The sequence below is a fragment of the Podarcis vaucheri genome (genome assembly GCF_965113315.1).
Source record: "Podarcis vaucheri genome assembly, chromosome: 17".
NCBI classification, from domain to species: Eukaryota; Metazoa; Chordata; class Lepidosauria; order Squamata; family Lacertidae; genus Podarcis; species Podarcis vaucheri.
The window spans coordinates 33,244,874-33,257,518 of NC_138755.1; the positions used below are offsets into that span (position 1 = coordinate 33,244,874).

Sequence of the window (12,645 nt, forward strand, 5' to 3'; positions counted from 1 at the left end):
GGCACAGGAGGTGGGGGAGCCCTTTTGAGTTAGTGGCGGTCCTCATGCAAGCTTTCGCTGGTGAGGATGGTGAGTTGAATCCGGCCCAATAAGTGCACTGAGTCTTTCCTGACACCTTCATTATATTTTTTAGATGCCAGGCGAAAATGTTCCTCTTCAATCAGGTCTGTGGCTGATTAATATCCTATAGCCTTTTTAAAGTGTCTGTGAGAAGAGTTACTGCTTTGCCGTTTTGGTTTAATTATTTACTTGTTTTTATTTTATTCTGTAAACCTCCCTGAGATCTGTTGAGGAAGGGCAGTATATTAATTAACAACAACAACAATTTCCTCAGCATGTGTGTTCTCCTTTGAAATGCCTCTTGGGCTATTTCCACTTTGCTCCCAGAAAGCTGGAAGGGATCAAAAGGTCATTCCTTCTAAGTTTCCCCTGCACCCACGACATCAAGTGGGTTAAGGTTTATGCAATCCAGAGAGAAGATGCATTCAGAGAAATGGCTCAACCAATCCTGTCCAGTTGAACTGTTCCCACTCCCATACCCTCCTGTTCCACCACATCCACTGATGGACGGCCAAACAGTAGCAGCCTACCTGCAAGGAATCGGGCCTCCTTCTCCCCATCACTCAGGTCAGAGTAAGCGTCGGCATCCTTGCGCACCGTTTCGTGGGTGTGCTGCTGCTGCTGGGTGTTGCCGTTGCCCCAACCTTGCCACTCAATCATGTGTGCGACGCGACCCGACCCCATGGCCGTGGGCTTGGTGACGTGATCCTTCATGGTGCGGGATATCCCTAAGGCGCCAGACATTAGGAAAACAAAAAGGGGCTATTATACTGCTCCAGAGACATTGATCGTCAACCTAGAATGGGCTCATTTTCACCCAGTTCTCTCATTCCTCCTTCATACCTGCTTCCAAAACTCTATCTATATACTGGTCTAAGTAAGGAAACACATAAAAGTCATAAGACGTGGGGCCCCATAATGAACTTAGTTGCCATGTTTTAATCTGACAAAGTATGGACACTGTAGTCTTTTATCATAGCAAAGGAGGAAATGGACTGGGCATCTGGTTATTGGGGCTACAGTGTAATCACTGATATTTATTCCATTTTCATTATTAGTTGCTTGTCACCCAAGGATCTCCAAGCAACTTACAGCAAAAAAAGAGAAAAAAGGTATACCACACATATTACCATAGGGGGGAAAGAGGGGGGGGGGAGTTATATACCGTATTTTTTGCACCATAACACTTTTGTCCTCCTAGAAAGTAAGGGGAAATGTCTGTGTGTGTTATGGAGGGAATGCCTAAAGGAGCAAAGTGGGAGAGGAGAGGAGCCTTCTCCTCTTATACCCCTCTTCTTCATTATTAGCAGCATCCTTCTCCACCCACCCCACGCATGCTCCTTGTCCCTTCAGTGCTTTTCCTTCCCTCCCCACTTAGAATATTTTTTTTCTTGTTTTCCTCCTCTAAAAACTATGTGCGTGTTATGGTCTGGTGCGTGTTATAGAGCGAAAAGTACAGTAATACATTAGTATTTCATATAAAATCCATTAAAATACTCAAATAGTGAACAAAGCAATACTCAGACCAACTAATGAGCAAATAAACAAAACCTCAACTTCCCCATAGTCTAAAGATCATTCACATCAAAACAATTTTAGTCAATTTCCTTCTTTTTTAAAAAAAGTTTACTGATTTTATATAACATTAAGCAGACATAAGCAAATATAAAGCAGCCCCCTCTCTGTTTTAAGCACTCTCCATTAGTTGACAACATATAAGCAATTGGATATTTTTGGAGATAAATTTTGTGCAAACAAATCATTTCACAAATCTCCATGGGTCCTTGGTGGCCTGTATCCAATTTCTTTTGCTAATGCATGCATATGAAATGCAATTAAGCCATACGCTACTAAAGGCGTTTGAGTTGTCACAATGTCTTTCTGAGGTGGGGACAGGTGTTCTACTATTCACACATTTTGACATACTTGTTCCACAATGGAAATTTGTCATGGGAAGTAGTAGTGCAAGTCTTAATGGAACTGGTGAGTATATTGACACACAAGCCTGGAATCTGAGTGGGTAATGAAGTCACTTCAGGTTTAAAAAGGGTATGTGTCGTTCAGTGTAAAGTAAGGGATATACATATACATATAAATGCACAAGATAAAGCCAAGATTGGTGAAAAGTGAGATAGGTGGCTTGAGAGCCACAGGTTTGAGATCCTCACCAGAGAAGGAAGACTTTGCCAGAGCTCCAATCCCATATGCATTGGAGTTCCGCTTCAGCTTGGGGAGGATGGAGGTTGTGTCTTCCATGGAGAGCTGCAAAGAGAGATCATGTAAAAGGAATGAAAAGGTAAGAGGGGGAGGGAAGGAGACATTCCAGTCTGGACTTCTAAGAACACAAGGAACTGGGAAGCAGAAGAAACCAAAGGAGAAGGGACAAATAAAGATGGGGAAATTAGTAACTAGACTGAAAACCTGCATGGGGCTTGGTCAGGAACTGCCCATGGGAGGGAATTATTGGATTGTGTATGCCATTTTGGATATTCCTGTCTTGGGCCAGCCCTGGTGTGCTAAGATGTATCTCATGACTAGTCGGGTGTGCTTTTTTGGCCAGAAATTTGTTCAAGTGAAGTATTTATGAAAAGATGAAGATAACAACAAGCAGCAACAACGACAACAACCCTAAAGTAAGATTGTTCTGTATACACAGCACTGGAGCGAAAGGAGAAGAATGGGAGAAGTTTAATACTGACTGGATGAAGATATTGCTGAGGAAAGGAGGTCAGAAAGGTCTTTTTAAAAAATGTAACTAAGCAGGTGTCCAGGCCAGTGTCCCTGGTGCCACACTTATTTTTTATTTCAGTTTGCCGCATGTTTAGAGCAGGGCTTTAAAAGTACAATAAACAGAGGACCGCTGCTGAAAACTGTAGCCCTGTGTTAAGTTCAGCAACATGTGGCATAACTTACTTAACATTCTGACGTCACTGTGCTCTTCGTTTCCTTGCCTCTGCCCCCCAAACATTGGCTATCACTGGAGGGGCAACACTCAGTGCAATTGGCATGGGCCATGGGGCAAGTGGAACTGAATGTTACAAAGGGAAAGGAGATAACCTGAAAGGGGATGCGTTGTGTTTATCTATATGGTCGCTTTCATGCTTCTTATTCTTGAAGTTGTGGGGCTGCATTTATAGTATAGTTCTGCTGAGTAGTCAAAGCCTTCTATATAAGGATTTCTATCACCTGGAGATGTCTCCATGGGAATGTGATGCTGAGGTAAAAAAAAAATCGAACCTTTTCCTTTCCTGCCCTTGAACAAAACTATTCCAGAACCTTAAGCACTATGTTGATGGTGAATCAGTCGATCTGTACAAAAGAAAATCTCTCTCTATTTCCACCTCCCTCCCTAAATAGAGAGGCTTTGCTAATGAAGAAGACTAGAATAATGGCTGGGGTGAAGAACATTGTGTTAAAAAACAGCCCAGAGTCTTGCGGCAATTTAAAAGATTTGACAAATGTATTCTATGGCAGAAGCTTTTGTGGAAGTGACTAATCCAGCTACCCCTCTGGATCTGGGGGGAGGGGATGTACAAAGTAATTGTTGAAAGGTTAGCGCCTCTTCAGAGAAGCACAAATCTCTTTGTGAAAAAGAGGGAGTAAAACATGAATCACAAGGGTGAGCCATACCGGGCAGGTGAGTCTCAGGCCATGCCAGCATGCTTCACTCACGCCATTGTACCCATGTCCTTGCCTGATAGGTGTCTGAATTGGCCATTCTTGAGGATGTTCGCCATGCTATCCAGCAAAGCTGTCTGCAACTATTGAACTTAGGTGAGCAAGTGTACAGGTGTATGTGGCAATAAGCCCCAGGCCATCCCAGCTCTGCAACTCCAGGCTCTGCCCAACATAATAAAGCTAATTTAAGTTGTCCTCCTTCTCCAACTCCTCCTCCTCCTCCTCACAGAAGCCAAACATAATAAAGTTCACTTCAGCAGGAATTTATTATTCTTGTATAAAAATGGAAGGGATTTGTTCATTAAAAAAAAATGAAGGAAAGCTTTTGTTATGTACTGAGTTGAATAGGATCCAAAAGGCAGCAGTCGGATTGGTCCACAGGAGCCACCAAATCCAGCTCCAGGTGGAAGGGAATCCGCAACCTGATTGGCCTACAGGAGAATCCCGGAATTAGCCAATCACGTGGGGCCCATTGTATAAAAAAAGTATATAAGGCAGACATTCTGGGGGAACTTCCATTCCTCCTCGCCACTACAAGCTGAATAAAGAGCATGAAATCCACTCTTGACTCCGAGTATATTTCAGCTTTACTTGCATTTCCTGCCCACATCCTATTTGTATCTGGCTTGGGTTGTTTTTAAAAGGGGTTAGAGGCACAAATTCACAGAGGGTAGATTCACCAGCAGCTATTAGCTAAGATAGCTAAGAATGTAAGTTCCGTGTACAAGGATTCTGATCAACATTTAGCCACTGTGTGAGTTTGGGCCAGTCACTTGGTCAAATCTACTGCGCACGGTTCCTGTGAGGATTATTTATGTATTTATTTCATTGGTATCCCACTTTCCCTTCAAATCAGCTCAAGGTGACACCACATTTTATCCTCACAGGAACCCTACAGGGGTTAGGTCAAGAGACAGTGACTGGCTCAAGGTCACCCAGTGAGCGTTATGGCAGAGTGGATCTTGGTCTCCCTAGTCCCGGGGCAGTACTCTAACCACTACGCAACTATAGTTTTAACTCTGTGTTTGCCTTTCTGAAGGAGACGCCCATGGCTTTCATATAAGTATATAACTATAAGTAGTGCAAACCATAGCTGGCATGACGTCCAAACTGAGTAAAGGAGAGTGACAAAATTTCAAAATAAATGGGAGAGCCTCCTATGTTTAGAAAGAGTGAAACATGAAGAGTTAAACTAAAATGTATGAGGCAAATCACTACTTCTATTACTGAACAGAGAAAAGTAGGCAAATTGTGGTTTCAAATTATAGTGCTTGTGTGCCGCAGAGATGCCCCCATAACCGAAATCCTTAAACGCAGGAAAGCATAATTAAAACGTTTAGCAAAATAAATATTCATTTATCCATCCACCTAATTCAAAAGTACAGATCTCTGCTGCTGCTTCCCTGCCTCTGGGTAACTAATGCAAAGCAGGAGTGGGTGGCAAGGAGGTGCCAATCCTCACTAGAATGACTGCAGGGAGAGGTGGCGGGCCATTCACATGCCCGCTGAGGGCCAATTTTCATTTGATGCGGTTCCTAGATGTTCAGCAGGCACCCATGTCATCACTATGGGTCAGACTGGAAACAGCAACACACCCATCTTGAGATATAATCCAAAACCCACCAGTAGCAAAATAGGCTCCCACACAGACACATGGAGTCTATGCAAGAAAATCTCTAAGGGCAACAGTGGGGAAGCTGAGGACCTCCAGATGTGGTTCGACTGAAGCTCCTATCAGTCCTAGTCAGCACAGCCAATGCTCAAGGATGATGGGAGATGTAGTTGAGCAATTCCCAGAGGGCCAATCTCTGTCTTAGGGAATGGGGACAGTACTCACGTTAATGCCATCCCAGGAAAAATCTGTCCGTGTTTGCTATGAAGAAAGAAGAGGCCAAGTTAACGTCACATGTGAGCTCTCTGCATATAACATACATTACTTCCTCTACCAGCTGATCCTACTGGTTATTATGAACAACCTACTACTTAATCGCTTATTGAAAAAGGGTGTTACTCCTTCACTTTAAGGCTGCATGCTTGGAAGAGCATCCCTGTCCAATTTGCTCCTGATGGCCACAGCCGTACGTGTGCAGCCGTCATGTGCTACATAAAGAATAAGAAAGATGAAGAGACAAAGAGAAGAACAGAAGTGGGCTGGGAGAAAGGGAGAGAGAACCACAGACATGCAGAAAATATATATAAAACTCTTCTGGGATTAGGAATCCCATGGCGATCAAACCCCTTCAGTCTTTTATGGCTGAACACTAGATCTCTGACACCAGCAGATGCACATTCAAAGGGGATGAATGTGCAAGATTAAAAGCTTATTCACAACAGTAACGGATGATTAAGTGCATATAGATTTATACAACAACATGGAGCTCTCTGTACCTTGAGGCTAGAGGCTTTCTTCTGCTCCCCTGCATGTTGCACAATTTTTTCCTGTTTTTCTACATTCATTCAAGCTCCTTTGGTTCTGCTGCTTCCATCTTCTCTTCATGAGCCCTGTCTTCCTTTTGTTCTTTTCTTTAGCCCTCCATTTTCTATTGTGCCATCTTTCTTTCAGAATTCCCTTTCACTGCAAATATATGTTCTGCATTGGCTATACACTCATTAAAATTTAGTGTTTCTCACATGCTTCTGTCCCCAGTTCAGGGGTGGCCTTGCAGGGGCTGCTGGGATGTAATTCCCATCAACTCCAATGATTGGTTTTGCTGGCTGTGTCTGATGAGAGTTGTAGTCCTGCGGCACCTAGAGAGCCACAAGCTAACCAGCCCTGCCCTGACTGAACTGTTTCTCTTCCCTCCCCATCTCAGCTCAGCCCTTCAATTCCCCTCTTCAGTCTCTTTCATGCTCTGTCCCGTTTTCTTCAAATTACAAACTCGCAGGCAAAAACTGTGACACACACCCTATGCACAATCCAGCTCGTCGTGAATATACATGACGGTAATGCACAGCTAGTTGCATGGAAAGGAGAATGAGGATGCACATTTGAAAGCACACGGAAATGTGCCCACCATTCAAATTCATGCACAGTGCACCTCTGAATGCACATCCAATTTATCCAAATCCAGGCAGTAGATGTGTGCTCACAGGCCTGCTTATATGCACAGATCTCCTTAGCTGAGGGAGGGAGTTTGTCTAGCTAGTTATTCTAAAGATAAGCCTTGAATATTAAACATAGACTTTGGGAGATGCTGCCAGTCAAAGTAGTCAGTACCTATGCTGGGTCACATCTAGGGTCTGTCTGGTCCAGCAGTTGCTCTCCAACAATGGGCAATGAGATGGAAAGTTCACAAGATCAGCAAGATGGCACCGAATGAGTCCCCTCTTGAGCCACTCTAGTGCCAGCAGGTTAGGTGGCATCCTGGTAACTCACTGACACCAACCATCATCGCACAAAGAGAGGGATTTCTGGAGTCATCCCCTACAGCTTAGCAGAGATGTACTGAAATGAAACTCTCAACCTCATTGCATTTTGCAATGGTGAGAGATTCATAAAGCTAAAGTGGCCTGTCTGAATAAAAATAGTATTCATCTTTTGAAAAGACCAAAGGTCTCATCAGATTGCATTCACTGAAGCTTATTACATAGATAACTCACATGCATAAAATTACAGATGGTGAAGCGGCTGCCAAACAACAAAAATAACACCGTCTACGGAAACCACTGCCTGGTAATCAAACGGCAGATATCTGACAGCAAATTTAGAGCAAAAAGAGGAGATTATTCTCTGTATGGCAACAGCAAGGCAAGAATATGCTATAGATTCTGTAGCATCCTTTTGCATTGCTGCAGCCATCCAAGGAAGCTTCTCCTTGAGAAGCCAGTGTGGTGTAGTGGTTAAGAGCGATAGACTCGTAATCTGGGGAACCGGGTTCGCGTCTCCGCTCCTCCACACGCAGCTGCTGGGTGACCTTGGGCCAGTCCCACTTCTCTGAAGTCTCTCAGCCCCACTCACCTCACAGAGTGTTTGTTGTGGCGGAGGAAGGGAAAGGAGAATGTTAGCCGCTTTGAGACTCCTTAAAGGGAGTGAAAGGCGGGATATCAAATCCAAACTCTTCTTCTTCCTCTTTTTGTTGAAAATTGGCTATCAGGACCCCTGCCTCTATACCAAGAGTGGGCAATTTCCAGACCTAATTATGCTGGCTAAGTCATGCCAACTTGTCATCAGTTGTCTATGGCATCAGGTATGGAGCAGGTAATAACCTGGTTCAGTCAAAAGGTGATGCCTGAAAATCCCTATATGAAGTGCTGTGCACACGTCTCTGCCAGGTCTTATAAAGTGCCCCACAAGGTATTTATAAAACATAATAAAACATTAAAAACACAACAACAGCAACAACAACTAAAACTAAAACAGTTGCAAGCATTCTTTAAAAAAACACCATTGCAAACATTATCAACTAGAGATCTCAGAGTTGCCAGGAACAGTGGCTTTCAACCACCTCATGCCTCTGTTAACAGGAATGTTTTTAAATTCCTTCCAAAAGTCAATAATGAGGGAGGGCATTCTGCAAATGGGGAAGCACCACTGAAAAGGCCCTGTCACTCCGCCAACTGGGCAGCCACCAGTGGCACTTTGAAAGTGGCTATCTCTGCAAAGTGCTCTTTCAGATCCATGCAGGCAGAACAGGGCAGCCAACATCATTGCGACATCAGATGATTACAGGTGGGTGGTCCCACACACCTGTCATGCTCAGCCCATGAGACGCCCATGAGGGGAGATAATGGTCTGGCTCACAGTATAGAGAATATCACAGTATTGCCAACATACATCCAGACCATTGGGCAAATTGTTTAGATTAGAAACTGTCCCAGATACCCACTTCATGGAGAACATCTGAGATGTCCCAAAGTTTCATGTACCTGGAATCAAACTCATTTGGCTCTAATCAAGTAGTCTGCTTCAACTCAAAATTCAATTGTGCAGAAAATGAATAAAACTAACTATGCCTGGGACTCATTCTCTAATGCAAACAAAGAAGCACACTGCCTTCTGTCACTTTATGATCTCCAAACTTGATCCTGATACTCTCTGTCTTCTTAAGAGGACATGGAATGGATCCTTACCTCGGTGGACGGCCGGTGGATGCTGCTGCCGTGGAGTGAGCTGGTGCTGTCCATATTGATCTGGTCAACATCTTTTAGCCCTTTCCAGTCCACAGCAATCACCTCGTTTCCTGCAATCGCACAGAAACTGCGTCAGAGCTTGCTGCTACTTCCATCATACAGATTTCGTTCCAAAACTGGAACATCCACTGCGTTTATCCAAGCCATAGTGATACAAGCCATTTGTTGGGTCAGTAACTCACGCTCTTGTTAAAATTAAGGAGAGGACAGGGAGTTGTTTTATGGTTAACAAATCAAAGACCACAAATTCACTTTACAATCTTACAGGGTAGCAACAGGAAAAATACCTGTGAGGGCCAGGAAAGGCTCTTTTTTTAAAAAAAAAAATCCCCGGGCTCACCATCCACTAAAGACAACGGATGTATTTCAATGCAGAATACTAGTCAAGCAGAGAGGTAAAACAACTTTGCTCCAGGTGCAATAAAATCAGCACAAACTCTAAATATTAAGTTCAAATATTGGTTATCAACAACCAGTATCATCAATCAAATAAGGAATACATAAAATATAATTCTGTTTTAAAATACAGATTATTAAAGGTGACTGATGATAAATCATAGGTTATTCAATATTGCTTGAAGGCAAGCTTCAAATAGGATGTGTTCAGACAGACCTTTAGTGGAGGGCTTTCTCTTTTTCTACCTCTCATAAGGTAACCCAGCTCCCTTAGCTTTCAAAATGCGTTTGACAGATGTCCTCCTTACTAGCAATTCCGACCCCTCTATCAAGCATATTTCCTGCTCCTCACTCCTTCATCCGGCTGGCCGTTTACCCTATTTATTTTTTAAAGTATAGTGCTAATGTCTATACATTAAACATGAATGTGTTCTTGTTTTTGTTGTTGTTAAAGCAAAATCCATCTTAAGGGAGCTGCAAAACATTTCTAGGGAGAAGGATTAGTGATACCCCACATGCGGGTCAACTAGTACAGTTCACAACCAGCTTCAGCTACAAACTGGCTTAACCGGTTCCCCACCTTAGCTTCATCCTGAACAGGGAGCCTTCTATGTTTGTAGTATTCTGAGCTATGTTCCACAGCCACTCAACTGCTCACATAATATAGGACTGTACACACAAACCCTTAAATATCAAATATCAAATGCCAAACAGAAACAGTCTATGTGCAATCCTTACTGAATCTACAAAGATAAATTTAAATTTGGTGTAAAAGAATTAAACAGAAAAATAACAGAACAAAAATAGGATGCAATACAGATCCTTGGTGCATTCAACTTTCTACATTCTTCCATTGAGATAACTGTCCGTTTATTCTTGACCTCTGCTTCCTGTTTCTTAAGCAGTTACTTATCCACATGAAGAGATCTCCTCATATTCCATGACTTACTCAAGAGTCTGTCTGAACTGCAACATAAGATTTTGGAGGAGTGTGAAATGTGAAGGGTAGACAACTTTTGACCTGCACATTGGTCCAAGAGGTGTGGATCAGGTCATTTCATTTAGGAATTTGCAAATATCTAATTCCTTAACCATCATTCTTAAGGCTGAAAGAAGAGTTCAAACAAGAGAGGTGGTTTTAAAAGAAAAACAGCTTGAATGGCACACATCGTGTTGTCTTGTGTTCATTCCTTTGAGTGCAATAAAGCCAGTTATCATCTGTTAAGAAGGAATGTAGAAGCCTGCAAGAGGGACTGTGAGACCAACTATTCAAAGACTGAGGATGAATGTATAGGTAGCCTTGAAACAAGGTTTGAACCTGAGAAAGCAGAACATCTGATCCTGAGGTGAGAGACGATGATAAACCAAAAGAAACTTTATAGTCACACAAAGCACCTGTGAGACTTGATGACAATAATATAGACACAGAGATTCCCATTACTAGCTTGAAAGAGAAAGTGACCCAGATCCCTAAGAACCTTACCGTCTAAAACGTTAATTTTATTTCATGGCTCTGAGTGCATCATATTTGCGGCAACAGATGTTATATTTTATTTTTATTCCCCATCCAAGTCAGTCCCTTTCCTGCTCAGCAATGATCCATTAGCTCATATTTTCAAGTGCATTTTTATAAGCCTAATTTTCTACCTGTGCATTAATCACAGCTTTTCTGCCCACATGACTTTAGCGTTTGCCATTCTCTATAATCAAATAAAAGTGCATTGCCCATATTGCAAGTAAAAGTGTGTTGCCTTTGTACAGCAAACCAGTTGTCCGACCTAAAGCATTTAAACTCTCAAGATATGGTCTGAACTGAAGGCACAAGGCCATCATCTTGCTGAAACTAAGCAGGTCTTGTCCTGGTCAGCATCTTTCACAGGAGACCTCCTGGAAATCACATGTATTCCACCTTAAGGAGGAGGGAGGAGGAGGAGTTTGGATTTGATATCCCGCCTTTCACTCCCTTTAAGGCAGTGTTTCCCAACCGGTGTTCCGCGGCACACGAGTGTGCCGTGAGACGTTGCCTCGTGTGCCGCGAGATGCCTGGAGGGAGGCGGGCGAGTCGGGCGGCGAGAGGCGGGGTGGCGGCGGTGAGGAGAGGCCGCGCCTCCTGCTGCTGCCTGGCGCTCCTCCTCGCAGCCGGCAGCGCTGCCTGGGCGCCTCCGCGCGACTCTGCCTCGCTGGGTTTGGTCTCCCAGCAGAGATGGGTCACACGCGCACCTCCCTCCCTCCCTCAGCCTGCGCGGAGGGAGAGCCAGAGAGAGGCATCGCTCCTGCGCGGCGGGAGAGGGAGCAGCCGGAGCGATGCCCCAAACGAACGCATGGGACCGGAGGGGAAATCCTCTCCGAGGCGGATTGAGCGCAGCTGAGAGAAGCCTTTCGAGGAGCTGCCGTGTCCCCTGGAAACCCCCTTCCCAGCTCTGTCTGCCTGCCTGCCGTGGGGCTCGTATCGCCCTTTAAAGGGCGCGGGAAACTAGAAATGTGGGGACTTGGGGTTTTCCTCAGGCTGAATTCCGAGCTGAATTCCGAGCGAGGGACTGAGGGACGGCGGCAACTGAGGCGGCGGCGAGGATCCGCGTCGAGCCGGGGGCGGCTCCGCGGTGGTGGTGCCGAGCGGCGGGGCAGCGCGTGCAAAAGGGAGGAGCGCGAGACAGCGGAGGAGGAGGAGGCCAGCATGTCCGGGCAGCAGCAGCAACAGCAGCAGCAGCAACTCCCGGCGACGGCTCCTCAAGCCCCGCCGTCGCCCCCTCCTCCGCCCGCTATCGCCGCCACCACCACAACAGCCGCCGCCGCCTCAGTTGCCGCCGTCCCTCAGTCCCTCGCTCTGCTGCCTCCTCCCACCCCCAAAGCTTGGAGGTTCCCCGGCAAGGGGGAGGGAAAAAACTTTCACTTTTGTGCGTCCCTCCCGGCGTGACGCTGCGCGCTGACGTCACGGGGCGGGGCTTTAATGGTGGTGTGCCGCAAGATTTTTTTTCAGTAAACAGGTGTGCCGTTGCCCAAAAACGTTTGGGAAATACTGCTTTAAGGAGTCTCAAAGCGGCTAACATTCTCCTTTCCCTTCCTCCCCCACAACAAACACTCTGAGAGGTGAGTGAGGCTGAGAGACTTCACAGAAGTGTGACTGGCCCAAGGTCACCCAGCAGCTGCATGTGGAGGAGTGGAGACACGAACCCGGTTTCCCAGATTACGTGACTACCGCTCTTAACCACTACACCACACTGGCTCTAAGAAAGCCTCTCCAGTTCAGCATCCTGTGAAATACATACATAATTCTATTTGTATGCTGCCTTTCCAGCCTTTGCATTGTTAAAACCATGATCAAGGCAGCTTACAACATGAAAAATACCTAATTACAAACATAACAAAAGTAAGGAAAAGGTA

At 44.9% G+C, this 12,645-nt stretch overlaps 1 protein-coding gene across 5 annotated transcripts in view; it reads right to left on the reverse strand.

Annotated features, from left to right (window-relative positions):
• FAM131B (family with sequence similarity 131 member B) overlaps positions 1-12,645 on the reverse strand; it is a 51,376-nt gene that overhangs the window by 6,583 nt on the left and 32,148 nt on the right. For 4 of the 5 annotated variants that reach the window (XM_082205041.1, XM_082205040.1, XM_082205044.1 and 1 more), the window contains exons 2-5: positions 8,809-8,918; positions 5,576-5,611; positions 2,228-2,322; positions 591-796 (exon numbers count right to left, since the gene is read on the reverse strand). In XM_082205041.1, coding sequence (XP_082061167.1) covers positions 591-796; positions 2,228-2,322; positions 5,576-5,611; positions 8,809-8,918 — 447 coding nt within the window. Of the gene's footprint in view, positions 1-590; positions 797-2,227; positions 2,323-5,575; positions 5,612-6,126; positions 6,480-8,808; positions 8,919-12,645 lie in introns of those variants that run through there. The other variant, XM_082205042.1, reaches the window with a different exon arrangement.